The 26,545-nt window shown below is 47.6% G+C and overlaps 1 protein-coding gene across 1 annotated transcript; it reads right to left on the minus strand.

Annotated features, from left to right (window-relative positions):
• Positions 1 to 5,373: 5,373 nt before the first annotated feature.
• Positions 5,374 to 17,606, minus strand: LOC141077995 (oocyte zinc finger protein XlCOF8.4-like). The gene is made up of 7 exons (XM_073564786.1): positions 17,571 to 17,606; positions 8,477 to 8,626; positions 8,168 to 8,347; positions 7,971 to 8,094; positions 7,790 to 7,887; positions 7,501 to 7,591; positions 5,374 to 6,270 (listed from the first exon to the last, which is right to left on the minus strand). The coding sequence occupies exons 1-7, from the start codon at positions 17,604 to 17,606 to the stop codon at positions 5,501 to 5,503; spliced, it is 1,449 nt and encodes a 482-aa protein (XP_073420887.1). The 3' UTR covers positions 5,374 to 5,500.
• Between the last annotated feature and the right edge of the window lie 8,939 nt (positions 17,607 to 26,545).

The following is a 26,545-nucleotide window of genomic DNA, read 5'->3' on the forward strand; positions in this document are numbered from 1 at the left end:
CTGTGCAACGAAGGGAGTGAAATATATTCTCAGGTGCCCCTGCAATAAACTCTATGTAGGTAGAACCAAGAGACGCTTAATGGATAGGATGAAGGAGCACCTGGATAACATTAAAAAAGGATAGGTCACCCCTTATCACGTCACTTTTTGGATAAACACAATAAGTCCTACAAGGGGGTATCCTATTGTGGAATCCAGGTGGTCCCCCAAAAATCCAAGGAAGGGCAATTATTTAAAAGCCATGTCAAGAGTGGAGTCTAAGTGGATTTACACTCTTGACAGTCTGGCCCCAAAAGGCCTCAACTATGAGATAGAGCTATATGCTTTTTAATTAGAGGTTTTTAAATAACTTTTATCCTACCTCTATGTTATATTTTTTGCATTGTCATTTTTATCCGCAATTTATGGCACATAAAAACTAAGGATATATCACCTTTTCACGCCAGTTCCCCTTCCCTCCTAATTTTTTCCTTTATTAAAGAACCACTGCGACAGGTTCATTATGGTTTAGAAAGAAATATATTTTTATATTTTTCTCTATTTTATTATCCTACATTTTTTTCTTCTTTTTTTTCTTTTTTAGTTTTGTGCCTAATTTTGAAAAAATTGATACACTGCAAATATGAGCAGCATGTAGCTTTTAGTGCACAGTCTTTTAATACATAATAGTTTATATGCCTCATTAACATACAGGGAGTTCATATGTTTTTATAATCCTTTTATATTCATACCTATATTCAGTCTCGGGCAAGCAGTGCCAAATTATCTTAAAATTGTTTTAAAATAAAAGTTATGTTTTAACAGATTATATACTTGGCTAGGTAAATCTCCAATTTTTTCAGACAAAGCAGGTTGTCCAATGTGATAAACTAACAACATAACATCTAATCACATTAGAATTACTACTAATCGGATTATAACTAGGCAACAGATAAAGAACAGCCATTATTGTCTTAGATTAGTAAGGGGAGTGTTTTCAGTTGGGCGAGCTACTATATAAGGACGGGCTGACAGGCACACAGCATAGCCCTGACGAAGAGGGAAACCCCCTCGAAACGCGTTGGTTGTTTTGTGCCTCTCGTGCACCCGTCCTTTACACTGCCTGTGACGTCACAGTAGCCCCGCCCCCTGATCTCGCCGCGTCCTCGACGATACTTCCTGCCGGAGTACGTGAGGTGCAGGCGTTTCACCCACTCCCCGGCAACACGCTACTTCTCCTGTCATCCTACCAGTAGCTGCCGCCTCAGCCAGATTGCGACACTCAGCAATCACCACAAGTCTATATGAGCCCTAACAGGACTAACTGGTAGCTGCGACACCAGTACACTTAGTGAATCAGCGTATTTACTTTCATTTAGTGGTTGCCATATTTATTCTATCAGTGGACATCACCCCTGCAACGGCTATAATAAAGCCAGCAGAGATCAGCATAAAGAATCGCATCGGGATCCACTGCCCGTTCAGCAGCCTGCATCACCCACACATTACAACCGGAGTCTAACCACGGTGTTCATATCACCGGACATTGCTCACCTCCTGGGTAAAAACCAGCACCAGTAAGTGCGCACGTACCACTGACACTGGGACTGAATATCAAGTTTGTGGCCACTATTAGTGACCAAACCTAACCCCGTTCTTTTTATACAGCACTCTGTTATTGGTCAGCCAGAAAGGGACCACTCCATCACCTCCAATGGAATAGAAATCTTAGCTATAACCAGTGAGTATAGTGGATTTGTAAAGAATAGCATTAACCCCTTTTTTCAGTCATATATGGATATTTTCATTCTATTATTATTACCTTACTAGCATCTCCGACCACCAAACAAGAGAAACTGCGAGTTATTCACAACACAGATATTCCAATCTACACTGAACACTCTACACCAACCTCACTATAAGTACTAACCAACTAACAATCTGGTTAAAGATCTAGTATCCTCCCCCCTTTTGTCTTTATAAACCTACTCAGTATAGCGCGGAGAATGACATAAATATACAGTCTATTTAGGTTTTATAACAGGAGCCGACACAGTCCTGTCTTTTTCATCATAGAATCATAGAATCATAGAGTTGGAAGGGACCTCCTGGGCCATCTGGTCCAACCCCCTGCTCAAAGCAGGATTCGCTAAATCATCCCAGTCAGATGTCTGTCCAGCCTCTGTTTGAAGACTTCCATTGAAGGAGAACTCACCACTTCTCTTGGCAGCCTGTTCCACTCATTGATCACTCTAACTGTCAAAAAGTTTTTTCTAATATCTAATCATTGCCTCCTCCCATTCAGTTTCATCCCATTGCTTCTAGTCTTTCCTTGTACAAATGAGAATAAAGTTGATCCTTCTACAATGTGACAGCCCTTTAGATATTTGTAGACAGCTATTAAGTCTCCTCTCAGTCTTCTCTTTTGCAAACTAAACATTCCCAAATCCTGCAACCTTTCCTCATAAGACAGGGTTTGCAGACCGGTCACCATTCTGGTCGCTCTTTTCTGAACTTGCTCCAGTTTGTTGATGTCTTTTTTAAAATGTGGTGCCCAAAACTGGACACAATATTCCAGATGAGGTCTGACCAAAGAGGAGTAGAGGGAAATAATGACTTCACGTGATCTAGACTGTATGCTTCTGTTAATACATCCTAGAATTGCATTTGCCTTTTTTGCTGCTGCATCACACTGTTGACTCATATTCAGTCTGTGATCTATTAGTATACCCAAGTCTTTTTCACATGTGCTGTTGCTTAGCCCTATTCCTCCCATTCTGTATATGCTTTTTTCATTTTTATTGCCCAGATGTAGTACTTTGCATTTTTCCCTGTTAAAAATCATTCTGTTAGTTGCTGCCCACTGCTCCAGTTTATTTATATCTTTTTGAATCCTCTCTCTCTCTTCTCTAGTATTAGCTATCCCACCTAGCTTTGTGTCATCAGCAAATTTAATCAGTTTACCCTCAATTCCTTCATCTAAATCGTTGATAAAGATGTTGAATAATACAGGGCCCAGGACAGAGCCCTGTGGTACCCCACTTGAGACATTCTTCCAACTGGATGTGCAGCCATTTATGACCACTCTTTGGGTCCGATCACTAAGCCAGTTATGAATCCACCTAACAGTTGCCTTGTCCATTCCATACTTAGACATTTTTTCAATAAGGATTGTATGAGATACTTTGTCAAATGCTTTGCTGAAGTCCATCATAGAAGGAAATTAAGTTAGTCTGACATGACTTATTAGTTACAAACCCATGCTGACTCTGTTTAATCACTTCATTCTTATCTAGGTACTGACATACATGTTGTTTAATAATTTGTTCAAAGATCTTTCCTGGTATAGAAGTCAGGCTCACCGGCCTATAGTTGCCTGGGTCCACCTTCTTCCCCTTTTTGAAGATAGGAACAACATTTGCTCTTCTCCAGTCTTCTGGGACTTCTCCTGTGCTCCAAGAATTTTCAAAGATTATGGAGAGGGGTTCTAAAATTTCTTCTGCTATCTCCTTCAGTACTCTGGGGTGTAATTCATCTGGACCTGGAGACTTGAATTCATTTAGGTTAGCTAAGTGTTTCCTCACTATCTTTCTGTTTATAGATATCCCGGATTCTTCTATTCCCTTAATAGGACAGTGAAGAACAGTTGAGGTTACATTTCCTTTCTGAGAGAAAACAGATGCAAAATAGGAATTTAAAAGTTCGGCCTTCTCAACATCCTGTCTTACCATTTCATCATTTTCATCCTGTAAAAATCCTATAGCATCTTTGACTTTTCTTTTACTTTTGACATATCCCCAAAATCCTTTATGATTGCTTTTGACATCTCTTGCAAGCCTCAATTCATTGTCAGCTTTAGATAATCTGATTTGTGCCCTGCAGGTTCTGCAGACAGCATTATATTCTTCTTTAGATATGCCTCCCTCTTTCCATTTTATAAACATTTCTTTCTTCCTTTTTGCATCTGAGGTTTTCTTCAGATAGGTAGCGCCCGTGTATACTCTATTTTTCAAGCGCAAAATAAAAGTCAATATTACCGGCTGACACAAGCAAAAGTCTGTTTTCTTGACCAACCAGAAATCAACACTTAAATTTAAAGCCAACATACAGATAACATTCTATTATTCTTCATCTGCTAAAAATAGTCATCTGGTTAATTAAGGAACAATGCTGCATGTCTTCACAATGCCAAAAGTAAAAAAAAATGTTTCTAAAAATATTTAAAAAATATCAAAGTGCAATTCTTTTATACTTTACCTAATAAAGAGGAGCTATTTTTACTGATACAGTGGGTACGGAAAGTATTCAGACCCCTTTAAATGTTTCACTCTTTGTTTCATTGCAGCCATTTGCTAAATTCAAATTCATACTATCTATTCCTGACACTGGAGTGGATTATAAACTGCTGAAGTATATAGTTTGAGGTAGAATCATACAATGGTAGAGTTGGAAGGGACCTCCTCGGCCATCTGGTCCAACCCCCTGCTCAAGGGAGGATTCGCTAAATCATCCCACTCAGATGTCTGTCCAGCCTCTGTTTGAAGACTTCCATTGAAGGAGAACTCACCACTTCTCGTGGCAGCCTGTTTCACTCATTGATCACTCTAACTGTAAAAAAGTTTTTTCTAATATCTAATCTGTGTCTCCTCCCATTCAGTTTCATCCCATTGCTTCTAGTCTTTCCTTGTGCAAATGAGAATAAAGTTGATCCTTCTACAATGTGACAGCCCTTTAGATATTTGTAGACAGCTATTAAGTCTCCTCTCAGTCTTCTCTTTTGCAAACTAAACATTCCCAAATCCTGCAACCTTTCCTCATAAGACAGGGTTTGCAGACCGGTCACCATTCTGGTCGCTCTTTTCTGAACTTGCTCCAGTTTGTTGATGTCTTTTTTAAAATGTGGCGCCCAAAACTGGACACAATATTCCAGATGAGGTCTGACCAAAGAGGAGTAGAGGGAAATAATGACTTCACGTGATCTAGACTGTATGCTTCTGTTAATACATCCTAGAATTGCATTTGCCTTTTTGGCTGCTGCAGGTCTGAGATCTGCCAATATGGGGCTAGTTTTCTGACTGTTTCAAATAACATGATTCATGATTTTAGTTTTTTTTTTTTTCGATTAGTCTCGCTTGAAAATAGGTCAATATTAAATAGTTTCTTGATGAGTCGCCTTTGGTGAGGATGATGAAACCCATAGAAATGAGAGGCTTGGAGAGTGAGTGTGTATACGTCACCTCACCCTATATACTGAGATGTGGGGTATATGTTTTTTCTATTAGTCACCTACTGACTAACCTTCAGGGGGTGAATTATGGGTATAGCTTTACATTTGGAATTAATAAAGTTTAGTTTTATCCTTTTGTCAGCAAACATGAAGAATGACAAGAGACAACCCATTTAAGAAGATTTAATTTTGGGTAAAACTATTCCAACATTATTAACATAAAAAAGGCTTCTCCCCTATGTGACATCTCTGATGTTTATTAACAGTTGATTTCCAAGTAAAATATTTCCCACATTAAGAAAGTGAAAATGGCTTCTCCCCTGTGTGACTGCTCTGATGTCTAACAAGATTCCCTTTCTGGTTAAAACATTTCCCACATTCTGAACATGAAAAATGTTTCTCCCCTGTGTGAGTTCTATGGTGCCTAATAAGATCATGTTTCTGTTTAAAACATTTCCCACATTCTGAACAGGAAAAAGGCTTCTCCCCTGTGTGAGTTCTCTGATGTCTAACAAGAATCGCTTTCTGGCTAAAACATTTCCCACATTCTGGACAGGAAAAAGGCTTCTCCCCTGTGTGAGTTCTATAGTGAGTAACAAAACGTGATTTCTCGTTAAAACATTTCCCACATTCTGAACATGAAAAAGGCGTCTCCTCTGTGTGAGTTCTTTGGTGCCTAACCAATTCTGATTTATCGATAAAACATTTCCCGCATTCAGAACATGAAAAAGGCTTCTCCCCTGTGTGAGTTCTATAGTGAGTAACAAAACGGGATTTCCATGTAAAATATTTCCCACATTCTGAACATGAAAATGGCTTCTTTGCTTTAGGAGCAGTTTGTTTTTTATTGCCTCTTCTGTGACTTTGATTTTCCTTATTAGTCAGTAATGAATCAGAAGATGGGACCTGCTCTATAGGATCAGATGACAGATCTCTGCTGTGAATGGATGATAATATATCTGGAGAAACAGCAATCGCTTCAGTTGTATCTTGTAGGATCTCAAGATCATCAGATTTAAAAATTGAAGATGTCAGCTGTCCCTCTGATCTCCTGTTATAGTCATCTGCTAAGATAAAAAAACATTTTTTTTAAATAAAATATCCTTGAGTTTTATATTTTTGAACATTTCTACTTAAACTGTACATAAAAATGGCAAGCTATGTAAAAAACTTTAATTATTTACCAAGACAATGACAGTTCACAGTCTAATTGAAAACCTTGTTGGATGAACCAGTAGTGTGCGGTGTTCAACTGTTTGTTCATTCTGCCTCCCAAATATCAAATGTAAAGAAACCAATCAATGTTATGTAGGCGAAAATAATACCAATTCTCATCTCACAAAAACAAGACCCCACTCAGGTCCATCATTTGTCAATAGAAAAACAGATAAGGCAGGTTAGGGTTAGTGCTATAGTTAGGGTTAGTGTTGGGGCTAAAGTTAGGGTTTATTCTAAAGTTAGGGGTAGGGTAAAAAATTAGGCTTTTCTCAATTGTCTCCCCAATAATTTGGTCACGTCAGAGTTTTCTATTTCCGGAAAAAATAAAATAAAAATGAATAAAATGGCCGGTCAGTATTATAGTGCGGAGGAGGCTTATGCACTTTTATGTTCTGACAGTGAAGAAAGTGCAGTGTCAGATGGCGATGTGGATTTCGAGGGCTTTAGTAGCAGCGACAGTGATAGCTCAGAAATGAGCATTGATTCTGGTCCATCCTCACACACAAGGACCAGTACAACAAGAAGGTCAAATAGCGCTTCAGGAGAAATGTCTCCAACTCAGGGAACAATGCTCAGTACTAGTGCTGTCCCTAGTGCTCATGAATTGGCGCACACCAATGTCCAAGGGGCTTTGCCTCTTGATGTAGCATTTCCCAGATAGGAGGCTTCGGATTCGGCTACTCCATTCATCCCTAATTTTAATGCCATTCCTGGTATAAATGTGGAGGTGGAAAAATTTGGACCAGAGTTGCCCTCATTTATGGTGGACCATTGGAGCTACTATGGATCCTGAGCAGAAGATTAGAGAAAATAATATTGCTCTCCATTTCAGGAGAGATTGTGCAGTAATCTGAATTCCTTAGGATCAGAAACAATGTAATTGGTTGTAAGTTCTATAGAAAAGGGATTTCACTGCCCAAAGTCATTTGAACAGTTTTGGGTGGAGGAGAATGTTGTGGTCTAGAGGCAAAATGGTGATCATGGTAATACGGCCGGACTACACCACCGATAAAGCAGCCACAGCCGGTGACTGAGAGGAATCTGTGACTTCTCTGCATTCAGTGGTTAGTACTCACCTGGGTAATCATATGTGGGAATCTCCTCGTTACACCGCTCATCACCCCTCAGATATGTCTCTGTAGTATTAATATGGGTCAGATCTTCACCCTGAAACAAATATTGTAAAAGTCACCGACAGATGGAGAAGTCCCATCTATGATCAGCTCTAATCCTGCCATCTCCACCGTTCTCATTACACAAGTATAAAACATATAATACTGGTGGATAAAACAAGACTGAGCACAAGACCTTCACAGCCGTCTACACATCATAGGGGAGATCTCCTGACACCTTCTCTCCATCTACCTGATGATCCTGAGGAGCACTGGGATCTTCTTGGTTACAGTCCTGTGGAAGAAGAGGACGGGGACATCTCTCTGGTGTTGTCCTCTTACTGGATAGATCTGGAGGAAACACATACAGGGACTGAATTCATTCTCTACATACAGATAATTATAGGCCGTGTGTATTTAGTCCTGTCTATTACCTGGTGATGTGAGGGGCTGGGGAACCTCCATTATGACGTTCTTGTACAGATCTCTGTGTCCTTCTAAATACTCCCACTCCTCCATGGAGAAATAGACAGCGACATCCTGACACCTTATAGGAACCTGACACATACAATGATACCGTCATCCCCCGATCCCTTCATTGTGTTACTGTATAATGTCCCAGCAGTGTCACCTCTCCAGTCAGCAGCTCAATCATCTTGTAGATGAGTTCTAGGATCTTCTGGTCATTGATGTCCTCATGGATCAGGGGGTGAGGTGGAGGCCCCGTGATTGGGCTCAGGGGTCTTCCCCATCCCTCAGACACAGGGTCCTGACAGCGATCACTAGAGGTCTTCTTCACCACTGTGTAATCCTGGTTATGGAGAGACACAGTAATAAATCTCACTACAGACATTTCCAGAGTCCTCACCTCTCCAGTTCTGTCCATCTGTTATTCCCATAGATAAGAATGATGTAATGTGACGTCATCAGAATCTCTCACCTCTCCAGTGAGACGGAAGAGGATCTCTAGGGTGAGGTGTAACATCCTCTCCGCCATCTTGTCTCTGTCCATATCCATCCTTGATGGGTAAATCAGGAAAATTCTCTTCTGTAGAAGATCTTCACTGAGAGGATCCGATATTGTAGAGACCTGAATGAGAAGAAGATGATCCGATGTAACATCATAAGAATCCTGTGTAATAATACAATTACTGGAGATAATAAGGGAAACATAGGAGGAGATTTATTATCTTACAGGGTTTAGTTTTCTCCCCTGACATCTACTAATAAAACCTATATATTTAGGCCACAGACAACAAGCAGTTTCCTCCTCGGAGTCGGCAGCTGAACACGTTCCTCATAGACTCATCTTCCATAACGCTAATTCTCGTCTCATTACCGACACTGGAATCGGCATTAGCAATACTGCAGGAGAGATTCATTACACGCGACATGAGAAATAACTCCTTCCTGATGAGGACGACATCTTCATCTTCTACTACGGCTCTAGAGACAGATGTGGCCAGAGTCGGTCACTGCCTCCATCCCCACCGGCCGTCTATATGAAGGTTTCCCGTCTTCCCCGCACTGGAATCTTCTCTCCCGTTAGATCTCAGCTCTGAGTCACACACAGAAGTTTGAGGCTTTTCTGGAAGAACAGGACAGGAGAGATCTGAGGCCGATGTCTCCATGTACAGGGTTTCCCCTCGGGATAAGAGGCTTTTCTATCCCTTTCCCCCAATTAGAGGGGACACCTGTGGATATCGGGGTCTTTACCGGCTGCAGTCCTGGGGGGATTTACTCGGTAACGTGGACGTTGGACAAACGTCACCATCAATTCCCATCAGAGAGAAGGAACATCGCTCCTCTATTCAGCTCTATGGATCCGGGATGAAATCCACTGCGGCCCCTGCAAGAAAAGAGCGAAGTCTGGTGAGACCCCCGAGGCCGGAGATTTCTACAGCTGCTCTGTGCACACAGGACCTGTGATGAGGTCACAGGAGGGGAGGAGTCAGGGGTCACATGATCAGGGGCCTCAGTGTGTGCAGGACTCTGCTGTGCTGGTTGTCATGGTGCTGGATGAGGGGAAGTTTCTGTGTGGGGTCAGGAGGGGTTTACAGGGTGGATGTAGCAGAGCCGCGTGTGTACAAGGTGTACGGAGCGGAGCTGTGTGTGTACGAGGTGTACGGAGCGGAGCCGTGTGTGTACGGGGTGTACGGAGCGGAGCCGTGTGTGTACGAGGTGTACGGAGCGGAGCCGCGTGTGTATGAGGTGTACGGAGCGGAGCCGCGTGTGTACGAGGTGTACGGAGCGGAGCCGTGTGTGTACGAGGTGTACGGAGCGGAGCCCTGTGTGTACGAGGTGTACGGAGCGGAGCCGCGTGTGTACGAGGTGTACGGAGCGGAGCCGTGTGTGTACGAGGTGTACGGAGCGGAGCCGCGTGTGTACGAGGTGTACGGAGCGGAGCCGCGTGTGTACGAGGTGTACGGAGCGGAGCCGCGTGTGTACGAGGTGTACGGAGCGGAGCCGTGTGTGTACGAGGTGTACGGAGCGAAGCCGCGTGTGTACGGAGCAGAGCCGTGTGTACGAGGTGTACGGAGCGGAGCCGCGTGTGTACGAGGTGTACGGAGCGGAGCCGTGTGTGTACGAGGTGTACGGAGCGGAGCAGTGTGTGTACGAGGTGTACGGAGCGGAGCCGTGTGTGTACGAGGTGTACGGAGCAGAGCCGTGTGTGTACGAGGTGTACGGAGCGGAGCCGTGTGTGTACGAGGTGTACGGAGCGGAGCCGTGTGTGTACGAGGTGTACGGAGCGGAGCCGCGTGTGTACGAGGTGTACGGAGCGGAGCCGCGTGTGTACGAGGTGTACGGAGCGGAGCCGTGTGTGTACGAGGTGTACGGAGCGGAGCCGTGTGTGTACGAGGTGTACGGAGCGGAGCCGTGTGTGTACGAGGTGTACGGAGCGGAGCCGTGTGTGTACGAGGTGTACGGAGCGGAGCCGTGTGTGTACGAGGTGTACGGAGCGGAGCCGTGTGTGTACGAGGTGTACGGAGCGGAGCCGAGTGTGTACGAGGTGTACGGAGCGGAGCCGCGTGTGTACGAGGTGTACGGAGCGAAGCCGCGTGTGTACGAGGTGTACGGAGCGGAGCCGCGTGTGTACGAGGTGTACGGAGCGGAGCCGCGTGTGTACGAGGTGTACGGAGCTGTACTCAGCTTCAGTGGCAGACCCCTGTGTATAATGTATACACCTGTATACCCCAAGCTTCACTCACAGACCCTGCGTCTCTCACACTATATACACCTGTATACCCCCAGCTTCAGTCGCAGACCCCTGTGTATGCTGTATACACCCGTATACCCCCAGCTTCGGTCACAGACCCCTGTGTACACTGTATACACCTGTTTATCCCCAGTTTTGGTCGCAGACCCCTGTGTACACTGTATACACCCATATACCCCCAGCTTCAGTTGTAGACCCCTGTGTGTACTGTATTCACCTGTATACCCCCAGCTTCAGTCACAGACCCTGCGTCTCTCACACTGTATACACCTGTATACCTCCAGCTTCAGTCTCAGAACCCTGTGTGTATGCTGTATACACCCGTATACCCCCAGCTTCGGTCACAGACCCTTCTGTGTATGCTGTATACACCCATATACCCCCAGCTTCGGTCACAGCCCCCTGTGTTCACTGTATATACCCGTATACCGCCAGGTTTGGTCACAGACCCCTGTGTACACTGTATACACCCGTATACCCCCAGCTTCGGTCGCAGATCCCTGTGTACACTGTATACACCCGTATACCCCCAGCTTTGGTCGCAGACCCCTGTGTATGCTGTATACATCCGTATACCCCCAGCTTCGGTCACAGACCCTGCATCTCTCACACTGTAGAACTGACGCCGGACACATATGGTAAAACTGCGGTCGTCGGTCTCTCATCTCTCGCACTTATACTGATAAAATAAGATGGAGTCAGACGAACCCTCCTACAAAACATGAGAACAAAGTCATTACTACAGGACTGTGTGAGAAAGGGATTTATTCTACAAGAAACGCTGGGGCCACAAATGAGAATAACATAATGTCGTTCATCTTCTCTTTCACCATAGATCTTGGCAGTGAGGGCGACTTCCACTTTGCCGCAATGTGGATTTTAGTGGCCATACATAAGTAGTTTACTAGCTTCTGAAAGCTTTCTGGAAGCCGGGAAGGCCTGGTTCCCAGTAAAAGGGTAAAAGGTTCCAGATCAACCGGTCCACCATACATCTGTGCTATCAGATGCTTCACCTTCTCCCAAAGCCCAGAAACCACCTTACAAGACCACCAAATATGTCTCATGTCACCAGATATTCCACAGCCCCTAAAACAGTCTCCCGAGATTTTAGGAAAAATGCTGTGAATTTTTTCCGGTACATAATAGACTCTGTGCAATAGTTTTAAGGAGGTCTCCACAAGAGAAGTCTGGTGACTACCTCATGATATGGTGTCACAGCTGCGATACCATTCATCAATTGACTGTTCAAATCCCAGATCCTCCTCCCACTGTAACATATACTTCAATTTTTTATCATCTTTTGGAGAATTTATAGCATAGTAGATCAATGAGATCGTTCCCCTGCCCAAAGGGTGATTTAGACATTAATTTTCAAAACTCGTTGCCCTGAGAGTAGTACCGCTCGGGAGGATCTGCTTTGCAAAGTGGAAGATCTGGTTCAGTCGCATTACCTCCCTAACTGGAGGTTCAAATGTTTGAACAAATTCCTGTCTGTCAAGTAAGATATTAAATGGGGAACACAAATGTTTAAGTATATGAATACCTTTCAGCTTCCACCAAGAAAAAATTTGTGGCTCAAGGCCGGGCGGGAACATGGGGTTTTGTAATATAGCTGTCAGGGGAGAAGGGCTTGATTGTAAGTTATATTTAAACCGGACTTTTCTCCAAAGAAGAAACGAGTGGACTGTAAAAGGAGCCACATTCATTAACCCCCGTGGAAGTCGGTCTGTGGTCCACATTAGGCCTGATAAAGAGAATGGTTTGGAGAAAAATGATTCCAGAATAACCCATCTCGGACTATTGGGATATGAACACGAACTTATTAATGGAGCAATCTGTGCCGACTTGTAATAAAGTGTAAAATTAGGGAGGGATAAACCCCCTTCTTTTCTGTGAGGGAACATAAGTTTTTGCACAATTCTGGGTTGTTTTCCGAGCCAAAGAAATTAGACCTCATAGAGTGTAACTGAGTGAATGTTCTGGCTGGTACCATAATTGGGAGGGACCTAAATAGATGTAAGAAGCGAGGCAGTGACACCATTTTAATGCATGTATTCTGCCGAGCCAGGATAACTTTGAGGGAGCCCATCTATCCAGGTCTCTCTGGAAGTTATGGATCAGTGGAGTGTAATTCCACCGAAACAGAGGTGACCTGTTGGCTGTTAAGTTGATACCCAGATATGTTAGATAATGTTCTTTGTGTATAAACCCAAAATCGGAGGCTATATTAGTTTGCTCTTAGGAAAATTTACAAATAATGCTTCTGGATTTATCAATGTTAATCTTTAACCCTGAGATCTTCTCAAATTCGTGAAGGAGGGAAAACAAGTGAGGGAGTGTAGTGTGGGGACTTATTAATGTTAGCAGGAGATCATCCGCAAAGAGGCTGACTTTATATTGGTCTCCCATATTCTCAGGGCCCAGGATATTCTGATCTCTCCTTATTGCTTCCACAATGGGTTCCATTGCAAGTGCAAAAAGATCCGGAGATAGAGGACAGCCCTGCCTGGTACCCTCTGAATATTAATTGGAGGGGGATGTGGTGACGGGAGTTTTACATAAGCGATAGGGCTATCATATAACAATTGGAGGCACTTTATAAGTTTAGGGGAGAATCCGACTTCCGATAGAACCGTAAAGAGATATGTCCAGGACGCCGAATCGGAAGCCCTCTCAGTATCTAATGCAAGCAGGAGAAGTCGCTTTCGCTGTAGGTTAGTTGTATGAGTAATATTTAACGCTCTCCTAATATTATCTGGGGCCTGTCGCGCTGGTATAAAACCAACCTGACCCCGATGGATGAGGTGAGGGAGGATTTTATTGATCCTGTTAGTCACAATGGATGTAAAGATTTTGAAGTCAATGTATAAGAGGGATATAGGTCTATAATTTGTGGTGAGATGATCTTTCTTAGGATTAGGGATTACGGTTACATGCGCCACGTAGAGCTCAGGGGGCAGCTGTGAGCCATTTAGTAGTGAATTACAGAGGTTTTTATATGTGGTGTCAGCACATCGCTGCATTTTTTATAATATATTGCTGTAAGACCATCCGGTCCCGGAGACTTTCCTCTTTTTAGTTTTTTGATTGTTGAAACTATTTCCTCCTCAGAGATGTGTAAATGGAGTTGTTGTGCCGCGGACTCAGTCAGGTTAGGTAGATGTAGTGTGTGAAGGAATGACTCCAGTAGTGAGGGGGGGTGATTGTGGGGGCGAATACAAACTCTGGGAGTGTTCATTATAAGTGCTATACATGACATCGGGGTGGGCTGAGATCTGACCCTTAGGGTCTTTTATAGAGGAGATTATATGCAGTGACTCTCTCATTCTGAGCTTACGAGCGGCATCTTATTAGGCTTATTGGCATGGTGATAAAACGCGGCTTTACTCCAAGTTAGCGCCTCTCCGTTCTGGTGGTGAGAATGGCGTCTAATTGTCATTTCATGTCTTGTATTTGTGTAGATAAGTATAGGGGTGAAGAGCACTGATTGGCCAATTCTAACTCCTGCAGTTTCTCCTCCAGTCTGGGCTGTAATTCAGACCTTTCTTCTTCCTGTCGGCCGATAACTTATCACAGAACCGGGAATAGATTTTCTGTGCGCGAGTCACATTGCTCCAAGTGAGGCCTCCTCCGCTGTGTGTGTTTAGGGGAAATTTGTTATATCTTCTCTTATAGCGGTTACCAGTGGCGGATTATAATGAGGTCAATTTGGGCAGTTGCCCCGGGCCCAGTGGGGTTAAGGGGCCCACAGCCCAGGCCAGTAAATTGCCCCATTATAATCCGCCACCGCGCAGGGCCCGATTATAGGCAGGGCAGGCGGGGCTTCAGCCCCGGGGCCCCCACCACAAGAGCTTCTAAGGGGGCCCCCACCACATTCCTGCTGGCTGCTGCAATGGCACTCCATCTTCTCCCCACCTAAAAGTGAGTGACCGTGGGGGCGGCATTATGTGATCTGCTACCAGCAGCATCTACAAGTAGCGTGAACGCTGATGCTGCTGGTAGCGTGCAAAGGCTTGTGATGAGATCACAGGAGGTAAGGTGTCAGGACCCCCGATCATGTGACCCCTGACTCCTCCCCTCCTGTGACCTCATCACAGGTCCTGTGCGCACAGCACAGAGCACTGAGAGCAGCCATGTATGTGGAGTGCGGCTCTGCGGGTGGAGGTCGGTGCTGGAGGCCCCATTATTCTCTATGTGGAGTGTGGCCCTGCGGGTGGAGGTCGGTGCTGGAGGCTCCATTATTCTCTATGTGGAGGGTGGCTCTGCGGGTGGAGGTCGGTGCTGGAGGCGCCATTATTCTCTATGTGGAGTGTGGCTCTGCGGGTGGAGGTCGGTGCTGGAGGCCCCATTATTCTCTATGTGGAGTGTGGCTCTGCGGGTGGAGGTCGGTGCTGGAGGCCCCATTATTCTCTATGTGGAGTGCGGCTCTGTGGGTGGAGGTCGGTGCTGGAGGCTCCATTATTCTCTATGTGGAGTGCGGCTCTGCGGGTGGAGGTCGGTGCTGGAGGCTCCATTATTCTCTATGTGGAGTGTGGCTCTGCGGGTGGAGGTCGGTGCTGGAGGCCCCATTATTCTCTATGTGGAGTGCGGCTCTGCGGGTGGAGGTCGGTGCTGGAGGCTCCATTATTCTCTATGTGGAGTGCGGCTCTGCGGGTGGAGGTCGGTGCGGAGGCTCCATTATTCTCTATGTGGAGTGCGGCTCTGCGGGTGGAGGTAGGTGCTGGAGGCCCCATTATTCTCTATGTGGAGTGTGGCTCTGCAGGTGGAGGTCAGTGCTGGAGGCCCCATTATTCTCTATGTGGAGTGTGGCTCTGCAGGTGGAGGTCAGTGCTGGAGGCTCCATTATTCTCTATGAGGAGTGTGGCTCTGCGGGTGGAGGTCGGTGCTGGAGGCTCCATTATTCTCTATGTGGAGTGCGGCTCTGCGGGTGGAGGTCGGTGCTGGAGGCTCCATTATTCTCTATGTGGAGTGCGGCTCTGCGGGTGGAGGTAGGTGCTGGAGGCCCCATTATTCTCTATGTGGAGTGTGGCTCTGCGGGTGGAGGTCGGTGCTGGAGGCTCCATTATTCTCTATGTGGAGTGCGGCTCTGCGGGTGGAGGTCGGTGCTGGAGGCCCCATTATTCTCTATGTAGAGTGCGGCCCTGCGGGTGGAGGTCGGTGCTGGAGGCTCCATTATTCTCTATGTGGAGTGTGGCTCTGCGGGTGGAGGTCGGTGCTGGAGGCGCCATTATTCTCTATGTGGAGTGTGGCTCTGCGGGTGGAGGTCGGTGCTGGAGGCCCCATTATTCTCTATGTGGAGTGTGGCTCTGCGGGTGGAGGTCGGTGCTGGAGGCTCCATTATTCTCTATGTGGAGTGCGGCTCTGCGGGTGGAGGTCGGTGCTGGAGGCTCCATTATTCTCTATGTGGAGTGTGGCTCTGCGGGTGGAGGTCGGTGCTGGAGGCCCCATTATTCTCTATGTGGAGTGCGGCTCTGCGGGTGGAGGTCGGTGCTGGAGGCTCCATTATTCTCTATGTGGAGTGCGGCTCTGCGGGTGGAGGTCGGTGCTGGAGGCCCCATTATTCTCTATGTGGAGTGTGGCTCTGCGGGTGGAGGTCGGTGCTGGAGGCTCCATTATTCTCTATGTGGAGTGCGGCTCTGCGGGTGGAGGTCGGTGCTGGAGGCCCCATTATTCTCTATGTGGAGTGTGGCTCTGCGGGTGGAGGTCGGTGCTGGAGGCTCCATTATTCTCTATGTGGAGTGTGGCTCTGCGGGTGGAGGTCGGTGCTGGAGGCTCCATTATTCTCTATGTGGAGTGCGGCTCTGCAGGTGGAGGTCGGTGCTGGAGGCTCCATTATTCTCTATGTGGAGTGCGGCTCTGCGGGTGGAGGTCGGTGCTGGAGGCCCCATTATTCTCTATGTAGAGTGTGGCTCTACGATTCGTGACCCCCGTCACGTGACGAGGGGGGCCCACAGAGTCTGAACTGCCCCGGGCCCTGGCTACCCTTAATCCACCCCTGGCGGTTACATTAGAGATTTGGGCATTTTAGCTCCTGGTGTGGAGTCGATAGCACAATCATATGCCGCCATATAGTAGACGGCCGGTAACTGGGGAGAATTCCCTCATGTGTGGGGTCTATTTCCCTCCAGAGAAATCACACGTTACATTCCACACATAACACTGTGTAGAGAAGGCGGCGCGGGGTAATTGTGCCAGTAGTGAGGGGCGAATAATGGCGGGAATGTCACTGACTGAGGAGAAGGCTCCATGGAGTAGTGATCTGTCGTTCATGAACGATCCGATTCAAAGAGACGGCTCCCCGCTGGGAACGAAATGAGCCGGTTCTGCACTGTGAACGAGCCGGTTCTTTTTTTTTTCCTTTTTCTGGCGCCAGGCAGTGGCAGTGATTTATCTGGGAGGAGGCGGAGCTGTCAGGAGACAGAGAGAAATGTGTGCTGTCTGTGCTGGAGTGAGTGGAAATATTTACAGTGATACACTCCTCCTAGCTTCAGACATGCATGGCATACTGTATATGGCATGTGACTGTAGAGGGGTTAAACTCAAGTGACAGCAAATTGGTCTCATGTAGACTCTCACGTATACTATCAGTTAAAGTCAGCCGACTCAGCAGTGCAGCACTGAGTGAGACGGATTCACATTTGTGCTTTATGGTGCAGCGACGGCCTGCGCACGGCCGCCGCTAAGCCCCGCCCCTTCCGGTCATCGCCGCCTACTAGGGCACATGGACGCTTGCGATCTGCGCACCCTAAATTTAGCATAGGGTGCGGAGATCGTGCGCTGGCCGTGCGCTAGCAGGATTTTGCCATGCACTGCGTACCTTTGAAGGTGCGCCGTGCGTGCTGAAATGCAACATGCTGGGTTCCGCACACACGGACGCACCTTCAAAAGTGCGCAGCGCACGGCAAAATCCTGCTAGCGCACGGCCAGCGCACGATCTCCGCACCCTATGCTAAAGATAGGGTGCGCAGATCGCAAGCGTCCATGTGCGCTAGTAGGCGGCGATGACTGGAAGGGGCGGGCAGGGAGCCGGCAGGGGCGGGGCTTAGCGGTGGCCGTGCGCAGGCCGTCGCTGCACCATAAAGCGCAAATGTGAAACCGGCCTGAGTGAGGAGGATTCAGGACAGTCACACAGGACAGGAACCGTACAGGGAGAAGTGTCAGTTCTTGCTGAGGGTAAGCAATATAATAAAGTGATTTCAGGCAAGACTGTGCAGAGATCTAGGTCCAGCCCCAATATTTAGGCCATGTGCACACATAATTTTTGGTGCTGCGGATTTGGAAAAATCTGCAGGTAAAAAAGATCTGCGGATCAGCCTGCGGATTAGCCTGCAGTTTCACATCTCTACAATGGAGGTTTGAAACCGCAGCGGATTCTGCACAAAGAATTGACATGCTGTGGATTTGAACCCGCAGAAAAATCTGCAGCATGTGCACAGAGGTTTTCAGTTTACCATTGAAAACAAAGGTACTGTACAACACACCTAAAGCTGCTGCAGAGCCTGAAACGCTGCGGATCCGCACCGTGTGCACATGGCCTTATAGGGTTAAGCTTGTTTCACACTTGCATATTTTGGATGCACACGGATCCGTCTCCATTGACTTTCAGTGGTGACAGATGGGACTGTGCATCCGGCTGTCACCGTTTTCCCATGGATCGCTGTGTCTGCATATTTTATCAGATGCACAAAAACGCAACTTGTTGCAGTTTTGTGTCATCTGAAAAACACGCAGGCGCAGGGAGACGCACGGATCCGCGGCTACACGTCTGGAATTAACATGGAGCTCTATGGAGCACGGATCCAGGAGAACACGGGTCCATGTGCTTCCATGTGCAGGAATCCGTTTTGTGGCACTGATGCTGGTTCATTATCAGATCACCAGGGCCGATATGAAACTATTCTTACTGCACATGACTTTATTACACTGCAGTAATAGGGGAGTCAGGAGGAAGGGGCCAGTGGGGGAACAGAAAGGATCTTTTCAGTGTAATATGGAAACAAAACTGTCCCTAGTCCAAATCATTTTGCAGGCTTCAAATAAATGCACCTGCGAGGATGTCCGTGACTTTAATGCTGGCTGACCTTAGAATAGATCAGCAATGTCTGATCAGTGAGAGGGCGACACCGAGCCCCCCGGCCCGGCAGCTGCTCTTAGTGTCTGATTTTACCATTCAGTAGGCGTTGCTTACATATTCTGGAGTGTGTGCACAGTGCTTCCAACATATCTTTTACGGATTATACTCTTATACAGCGCCAACACAGATTGCAGCACTTACTAATCCAGACAGGACATGTACAAAAAACGCCACAGATTAAAAAGGAATACATGGTAAGACTGTCTGCAACCAAGGAGCCAGGGCCTGATCACAAGAGCTGACAATCTGAGGAGACAGCAATGCTGAATAACAGTCTACACTGCGTCACTAGATCCTTATACAGGGGTATAATGAGACCTCACTGTACAGGAGAGACCGGAGCGAGAAGCAGGGGCCTGATCACAAGAGCTGACAATCTGAGGACACAGCAATGCTGAATAACAGTCTACACTGCGTCACTAGATCCTTATACAGGGGTATAATGAGGCCTCACTGTACAGGAGAGACCGGAGCGAGGAGCGGGGGCCTGATCACAAGAGCTGACAATCTGAGGAGACAGCAATGCTGAATAACAGTCTACACTGTGTCACTAGATCCTTATACAGGGGTATAATGAGACCTCACTGTACAGGAGAGACCGGAGCGAGGAGCAGGGGCCTGATCACAAGAGCTGACAATCTGAGGACACAGCAATGCTGAATAACAGTCTACACTGCGTCACTAGATCCTTATACAGGGGTATAATGAGGCCTCACTGTACAGGAGAGACCGGAGCGAGGAGCAGGGGCCTGATCACAAGAGCTGACAATCTGAGGACACAGCAATGCTGAATAACAGTCTACACTGCGTCACTAGATCCTTATACAGGGGTATAATGAGGCCTCACTGTACAGGAGAGACCGGAGCGAGGAGCAGAGGCCTAATCACAAGAGCTGACAATCTGAGGAGACAGCAATGCTGAATAACAGTCTACACTGCGTCACTAGATCCTTATACAGGAGTATAATGAGGCCTCACTGTACAGGAGAGACCGGAGCGAGGAGCAGGGGCCTGATCACAAGAGCTGACAATCTGAGGAGACAGTAATGCTGAATAACAGTCTACACTGCGTCACTAGATCCTTATACAGGGGTATAATGAGGCCTCACTGTACAGGAGAGACCGGAGCGAGGAGCAGGGGCCTGATCACAAGAGCTGACAATCTGAGGAGACAGCAATGCTGAATAACAGTCTACACTGCGTCACTAGATCCTTATACAGGAGTATAATGAGGCCTCACTGTACAGGAGAGACCGGAGCGAGGAGCAGGGGCCTGATCACAAGAGCTGACAATCTGAGGAAACAGCAATGCTGAATAACAGTCTACACTGCGTCACTAGATCCTTATACAGGGGTATAATGAGACCTCACTGTACAGGAGAGACCGGAGCGAGGAGCAGGGGCCTGATCACAAGAGCTGACAATCTGAGGACACAGCAATGCTGAATAACAGTCTACACTGCGTCACTAGATCCTTATACAGGGGTATAATGAGGCCTCACTGTACAGGAGAGACCGGAGCGAGGAGCAGGGGCCTGATCACAAGAGCTGACAATCTGAGGACACAGCAATGCTGAATAACAGTCTACACTGCCTCACTAGATCCTTATACAGGGGTATAATGAGACCTCACTGTACAGGAGAGACCGGAGCGAGGAGCAGGGGCCTGATCACAACAGCTGACAATCTGAGGAGACAGCAATGCTGAATAACAGTCTACACTGCGTCACTAGATCCTTATACAGGGGTATAATGAGGCCTCACTGTACAGGAGAGACCGGAGCGAGGAGCAGGGGCCTGATCACAAGAGCTGACAATCTGAGGAGACAGCAATGCTGAATAACAGTCTACACTGCGTCACTAGATCCTTATACAGGGGTATAATGAGGCCTCACTGTACAGGAGAGACCGGAGCGAGGAGCAGGGGCCTGATCACAAGAGCTGACAATCTGAGGAAACAGCAATGCTGAATAACAGTCTACACTGCGTCACTAGATCCTTATACAGGAGTATAATGAGGCCTCACTGTACAGGAGAGACCGGAGCGAGGAGCAGGGGCCTGATCACAAGAGCTGACAATCTGAGGAAACAGCAATGCTGAATAACAGTCTACACTGCGTCACTAGATCCTTATACAGGGGTATAATGAGACCTCACTGTACAGGAGAGACCGGAGCGAGGAGCAGGGGCCTGATCACAAGAGCTGACAATCTGAGGACACAGCAATGCTGAATAACAGTCTACACTGCGTCACTAGATCCTTATACAGGGGTATAATGAGGCCTCACTGTACAGGAGAGACCGGAGCGAGGAGCAGGGGCCTGATCACAAGAGCTGACAATCTGAGGACACAGCAATGCTGAATAACAGTCTACACTGCCTCACTAGATCCTTATACAGGGGTATAATGAGACCTCACTGTACAGGAGAGACCGGAGCGAGGAGCAGGGGCCTGATCACAACAGCTGACAATCTGAGGAGACAGCAATGCTGAATAACAGTCTACACTGCGTCACTAGATCCTTATACAGGGGTATAATGAGGCCTCACTGTACAGGAGAGACCGGAGCGAGGAGCAGGGGCCTGATCACAAGAGCTGACAATCTGAGGAGACAGCAATGATGAATAACAGTCTACACTGCGTCACTAGATCCTTATACAGGGGTATAATGAGGCCTCACTATACAGGAGAGACCGGAGCGAGGAGCAGGGGCTGATCACAAGAGCTGACAATCTGAGGAGACAGCAATGCTGAATAACAGTCTACACTGCGTCACTAGATCCTTATACAGGGGTATAATGAGGCCTCACTGTACAGGAGAGACCGGAGCGAGGAGCAGGGGCTGATCACAAGAGCTGACAATCTGAGGAGACAGCAATGCTGAATAACAGTCTACACTGCGTCACTAGATCCTTATACAGGTGTATAATGAGGCCTCACTGTACAGGAGAGACCGGAGCGAGGAGCACGGGCCTGATCACAAGAGCTGACAATCTGAGGAGACAGCAATGCTGAATAACAGTCTACACTGCGTCACTAGATCCTTATACAGGGGTATAATGAGGTCTCACTGTACAGGAGAGACCGGAGCGAGGAGCAGGGGCCTGATCACAAGAGCTGACAATCTGAGGAAACAGCAATGCTGAATAACAGTCTACAATGCGTCACTAGAGCCTTATACAGGGGTATAATGAGGCCTCACTGTACAGGAGAGACCGGAGTGAGGAACAGGGGCCTGATCACAAGAGCTGACAATCTAAGGACACAGCAATGCTGAATAACAGTCTACAATGCGTCACTAGAGCCTTATACAGGGGTATAATGAGGCCTCACTGTACAGGAGAGACCGGAGCGAGGAGCAGGGGCCTGATCACAAGAGCTGACAATCTGAGGACACAGCAATGCTGAATAACAGTCTACACTGCGTCACTAGATCCTTATACAGGGGTATAATGAGACCTCACTGTACAGGAGAGACCGGAGCGAGGAGCAGGGGCCTGATCACAAGAGCTGACAATCTGAGGAGACAGCAATGCTGAATAACAGTCTACACTGCGTCACTAGATCCTTATACAGGGGTATAATGAGGCCTCACTGTACAGGAGAGACCGGAGCGAGGAGCAGAGGCCTGATCACAAGAGCTGACAATCTGAGGACACAGCAATGCTGAATAACAGTCTACACTGCGTCACTAGATCCTTATACAGGGGTATAATGAGGCCTCACTGTACAGGAGAGACCGGAGCCAGGAGCAGAGGCCTGATCACAAGAGCTGACAATCTGAGGACACAGCAATGCTGAATAACAGTCTACACTGCATCACTAGAGCCTTATACAGGGGTATAATGAGGCCTCACTGTACAGGAGAGACCGGAGCGAGGAGCAGGGGCCTGATCACAAGAGGTGACAATCTGAGGAGACAGCAATGCTGAATAACAGTCTACACTGCGCCACTAGATCCTTATACAGGAGTATAATGAGGCCTCACTGTACAGGAGAGACCGGAGCGAGGAGCCCTGTACAGGAGAGACCGGAGCGAGGAGCAGGAGCCTGATCACAAGAGCTGACAATCTGACGAGACAGCAATGCTGAATAACAGTCTACACTGCATCACTAGATCCTTATACAGGTGTATAATGAGGCCTCACTGTACAGGAGAGACCGGAGCGAGGAGCGGGGGCCTGATCACAAGAGCTGGCAATCTGAGGAGACAGCAATGCTGAATAACAGTCTACACTGCGTCACTAGATCCTTATACAGGGGTATAATGAGGCCTCACTGTACAGGAGAGACCGGAGCGAGGAGCCGGGGCCTGATCACAGGAGCTGACAATCTGAGGACACAGCAATGCTGAATAACAGTCTACACTGCGTCACTAGATCCTTATACAGGGGTATAATGAGGCCTCATTGTACTGGAGAGACCGGAGCGAGGAGCAGGGGCCTGATCACAAGAGCTGACAATCTGAGGAGACAGCAATGCTGAATAACAGTCTACACTGCGTCACTAGATCCTTATACAGGGGTATAATGAGGTCTCAATGTACAGGAGAGACCGGAGCGAGGAGCAGGGGCCTGATCACAAGAGCTGACAATCTGAGGAGACAGCAATGCTGAATAACAGTCTACACTGCGTCACTAGATCCTTATGCAGGGGTATAATGAGGCCTCACTGTACAGGAGAGACCGGAGCGAGGAGCAGGGGCCTGATCACAAGAGCTGACAATCTGAGGAGACAGCAATGCTGAATAACAGTCTACACTGCGTCACTAGATCCTTATACAGGGGTATAATGAGGCCTCACTGTACAGGAGAGACCGGAGTGAGGAGCAGGGGCCTGATCACAAGAGCTGACAATCTGAGGAAATAGCAATGCTGAATAACAGTCTACACTGCGTCACTAGATCCTTATACAGGTGTATAATGAGGCCTCACTGTACAGGAGAGACCGGAGCGAGGAGCCGGGGCTTGATCACAAGAGCTGACAATCTGAGGAGACAGCCATGCTGAATAACAGTCTACACTGCGTCACTAGATCCTTATACAGGGGTATAATGAGGCCTCACTGTACAGGAGAGACCGGAGCGAGGAGCAGGGGCCTGATCACAAGAGGTGACAATCTGAGGACACAGCAATGCTGAATAACAGTCTACACTGGGTCACTAGATCCTTATACAGGTGTATAATGAGGTCTCAATGTACAGGAGAGACCGGAGCGAGGAGCAGGGGCCTGATCACAAGAGCTGACAATCTGAGGAAATAGCAATGCTGAATAACAGTCTACACTGCGTCACTAGATCCTTATACAGGGGTATAATGAGGCCTCACTGTACAGGAGAGACCGGAGCGAGGAGCGGGGGCCTGATCACAAGAGCTGACAATCTGAGGAGACAGCAATGCTGAATAACAGTCTACACTGCGTCACTAGATCATTATACAGGGGTATAATGAGGCCTCACTGTACAGGAGAGACCGGAGTGAGGAGCAGGGGCCTGATCACAAGAGGTGACAATCTGAGGACACAGCAATGCTGAATAACAGTCTACACTGCGTCACTAGATCCTTATACAGGGGTATAATGAGGCCTCACTGTACAGGAGAGACCGGAGCGAGGAGCAGGGGTCTGATCACAAGAGCTGACAATCTGAGGAGACAGCAATGCTGAATAAGAGTCTACACTTCGTCACTAGATCCTTATACAGGGGTATAATGAGGTCTCAATGTACAGGAGAGACCGGAGCGAGGAGCAGGGGCCTGATCACAAGAGCTGACAATCTGAGGAAATAGCAATGCTGAATAATAGTCTACACTGCGTCACTAGATCCTTATACAGGGGTATAATGAGGCCTCACTGTACAGGAGAGACCGGAGCGAGGAGCAGAGGCCTGATCACAAGAGCTGACAATCTGAGGACACAGCAATGCTGAATAACAGTCTACACTGCGTCACTAGATCCTTATACAGGGGTATAATGAGACCTCACTGTACTGGAGAGACCGGAGCGAGGAGCAGGGGCCTGATCACAAGAGCTGACAATCTGAGGAGACAGCAATGTTGAATAACAGTCTACACTGCGTCACTAGATCCTTATACAGGGGTATAATGAGGCCTCACTGTACAGGAGAGACCGGAGCGAGGAGCAGGGGCCTGATCACAAGAGCTGACAATCTGAGGAGACAGCAATGTTGAATAACAGTCTACACTGCGTCACTAGATCCTTATACAGGGGTATAATGAGGCCTCACTGTACAGGAGAGACCGGAGCGAGGAGCCGGGGCCTGATCACAAGAGCTGACAATCTGACGAGACAGCAATGCTGAATAACAGTCTACACTGCGTCACTAGATCCTTATACAGGGGTATAATGAGGCCTCACTGTACAGGAGAGACCGGAGTGAGGAGCAGGGGCCTGATCACAAGAGCTGACAATCTGAGGAAATAGCAATGCTGAATAACAGTCTACACTGCGTCACTAGATCCTTATACAGGTGTATAATGAGGCCTCACTGTACAGGAGAGACCGGAGCGAGGAGCCGGGGCTTGATCACAAGAGCTGACAATCTGAGGAGACAGCCATGCTGAATAACAGTCTACACTGCGTCACTAGATCCTTATACAGGGGTATAATGAGGCCTCACTGTACAGGAGAGACCGGAGCGAGGAGCAGGGGCCTGATCACAAGAGGTGACAATCTGAGGACACAGCAATGCTGAATAACAGTCTACACTGGGTCACTAGATCCTTATACAGGTGTATAATGAGGTCTCAATGTACAGGAGAGACCGGAGCGAGGAGCAGGGGCCTGATCACAAGAGCTGACAATCTGAGGAAATAGCAATGCTGAATAACAGTCTACACTGCGTCACTAGATCCTTATACAGGGGTATAATGAGGCCTCACTGTACAGGAGAGACCGGAGCGAGGAGCAGGAGCCTGATCACAAGAGCTGACAATCTGACGAGACAGCAATGCTGAATAACAGTCTACACTGCGTCACTAGATCCTTATACAGGTGTATAATGAGGCCTCACTGTACAGGAGAGACCGGAGTGAGGAGCAGAGGCCTGATCACAAGAGCTGACAATCTGAGGAGACAGCAATGCTGAATAACAGTCTACACTGCGTCACTAGATCATTATACAGGGGTATAATGAGGCCTCACTGTACAGGAGAGACCGGAGTGAGGAGCAGGGGCCTGATCACAAGAGGTGACAATCTGAGGACACAGCAATGCTGAATAACAGTCTACACTGCGTCACTAGATCCTTATACAGGGGTATAATGAGGTCTCAATGTACAGGAGAGACCGGAGCGAGGAGCAGGGGCCTGATCACAAGAGCTGACAATCTGAGGAGACAGCAATGCTGAATAACAGTCTACACTGCGTCACTAGATCCTTATACAGGTGTATAATGAGGCCTCACTGAACAGGAGAGACCGGAGCGAGGAGCAGGGGCTTGATCACAAGAGCTGACAATCTGAGGAGACAGCCATGCTGAATAACAGTCTACACTGCGTCACTAGCTCCTTATACAGGGGTATAATGAGGCCTCACTGTACAGGAGAGACCGGAGCGAGGAGCAGGGGCCTGATCACAAGAGCTGACAATCTGAGGAAATAGCAATGCTGAATAACAGTCTACACTGCGTCACTAGATC

This window comes from Dendrobates tinctorius, unplaced genomic scaffold (genome assembly GCF_039654945.1).
Source record: "Dendrobates tinctorius isolate UK_male_01 unplaced genomic scaffold, ASM3965494v1 ptg000489l, whole genome shotgun sequence".
In the NCBI taxonomy this organism is placed as follows: domain Eukaryota; kingdom Metazoa; phylum Chordata; class Amphibia; order Anura; family Dendrobatidae; genus Dendrobates; species Dendrobates tinctorius.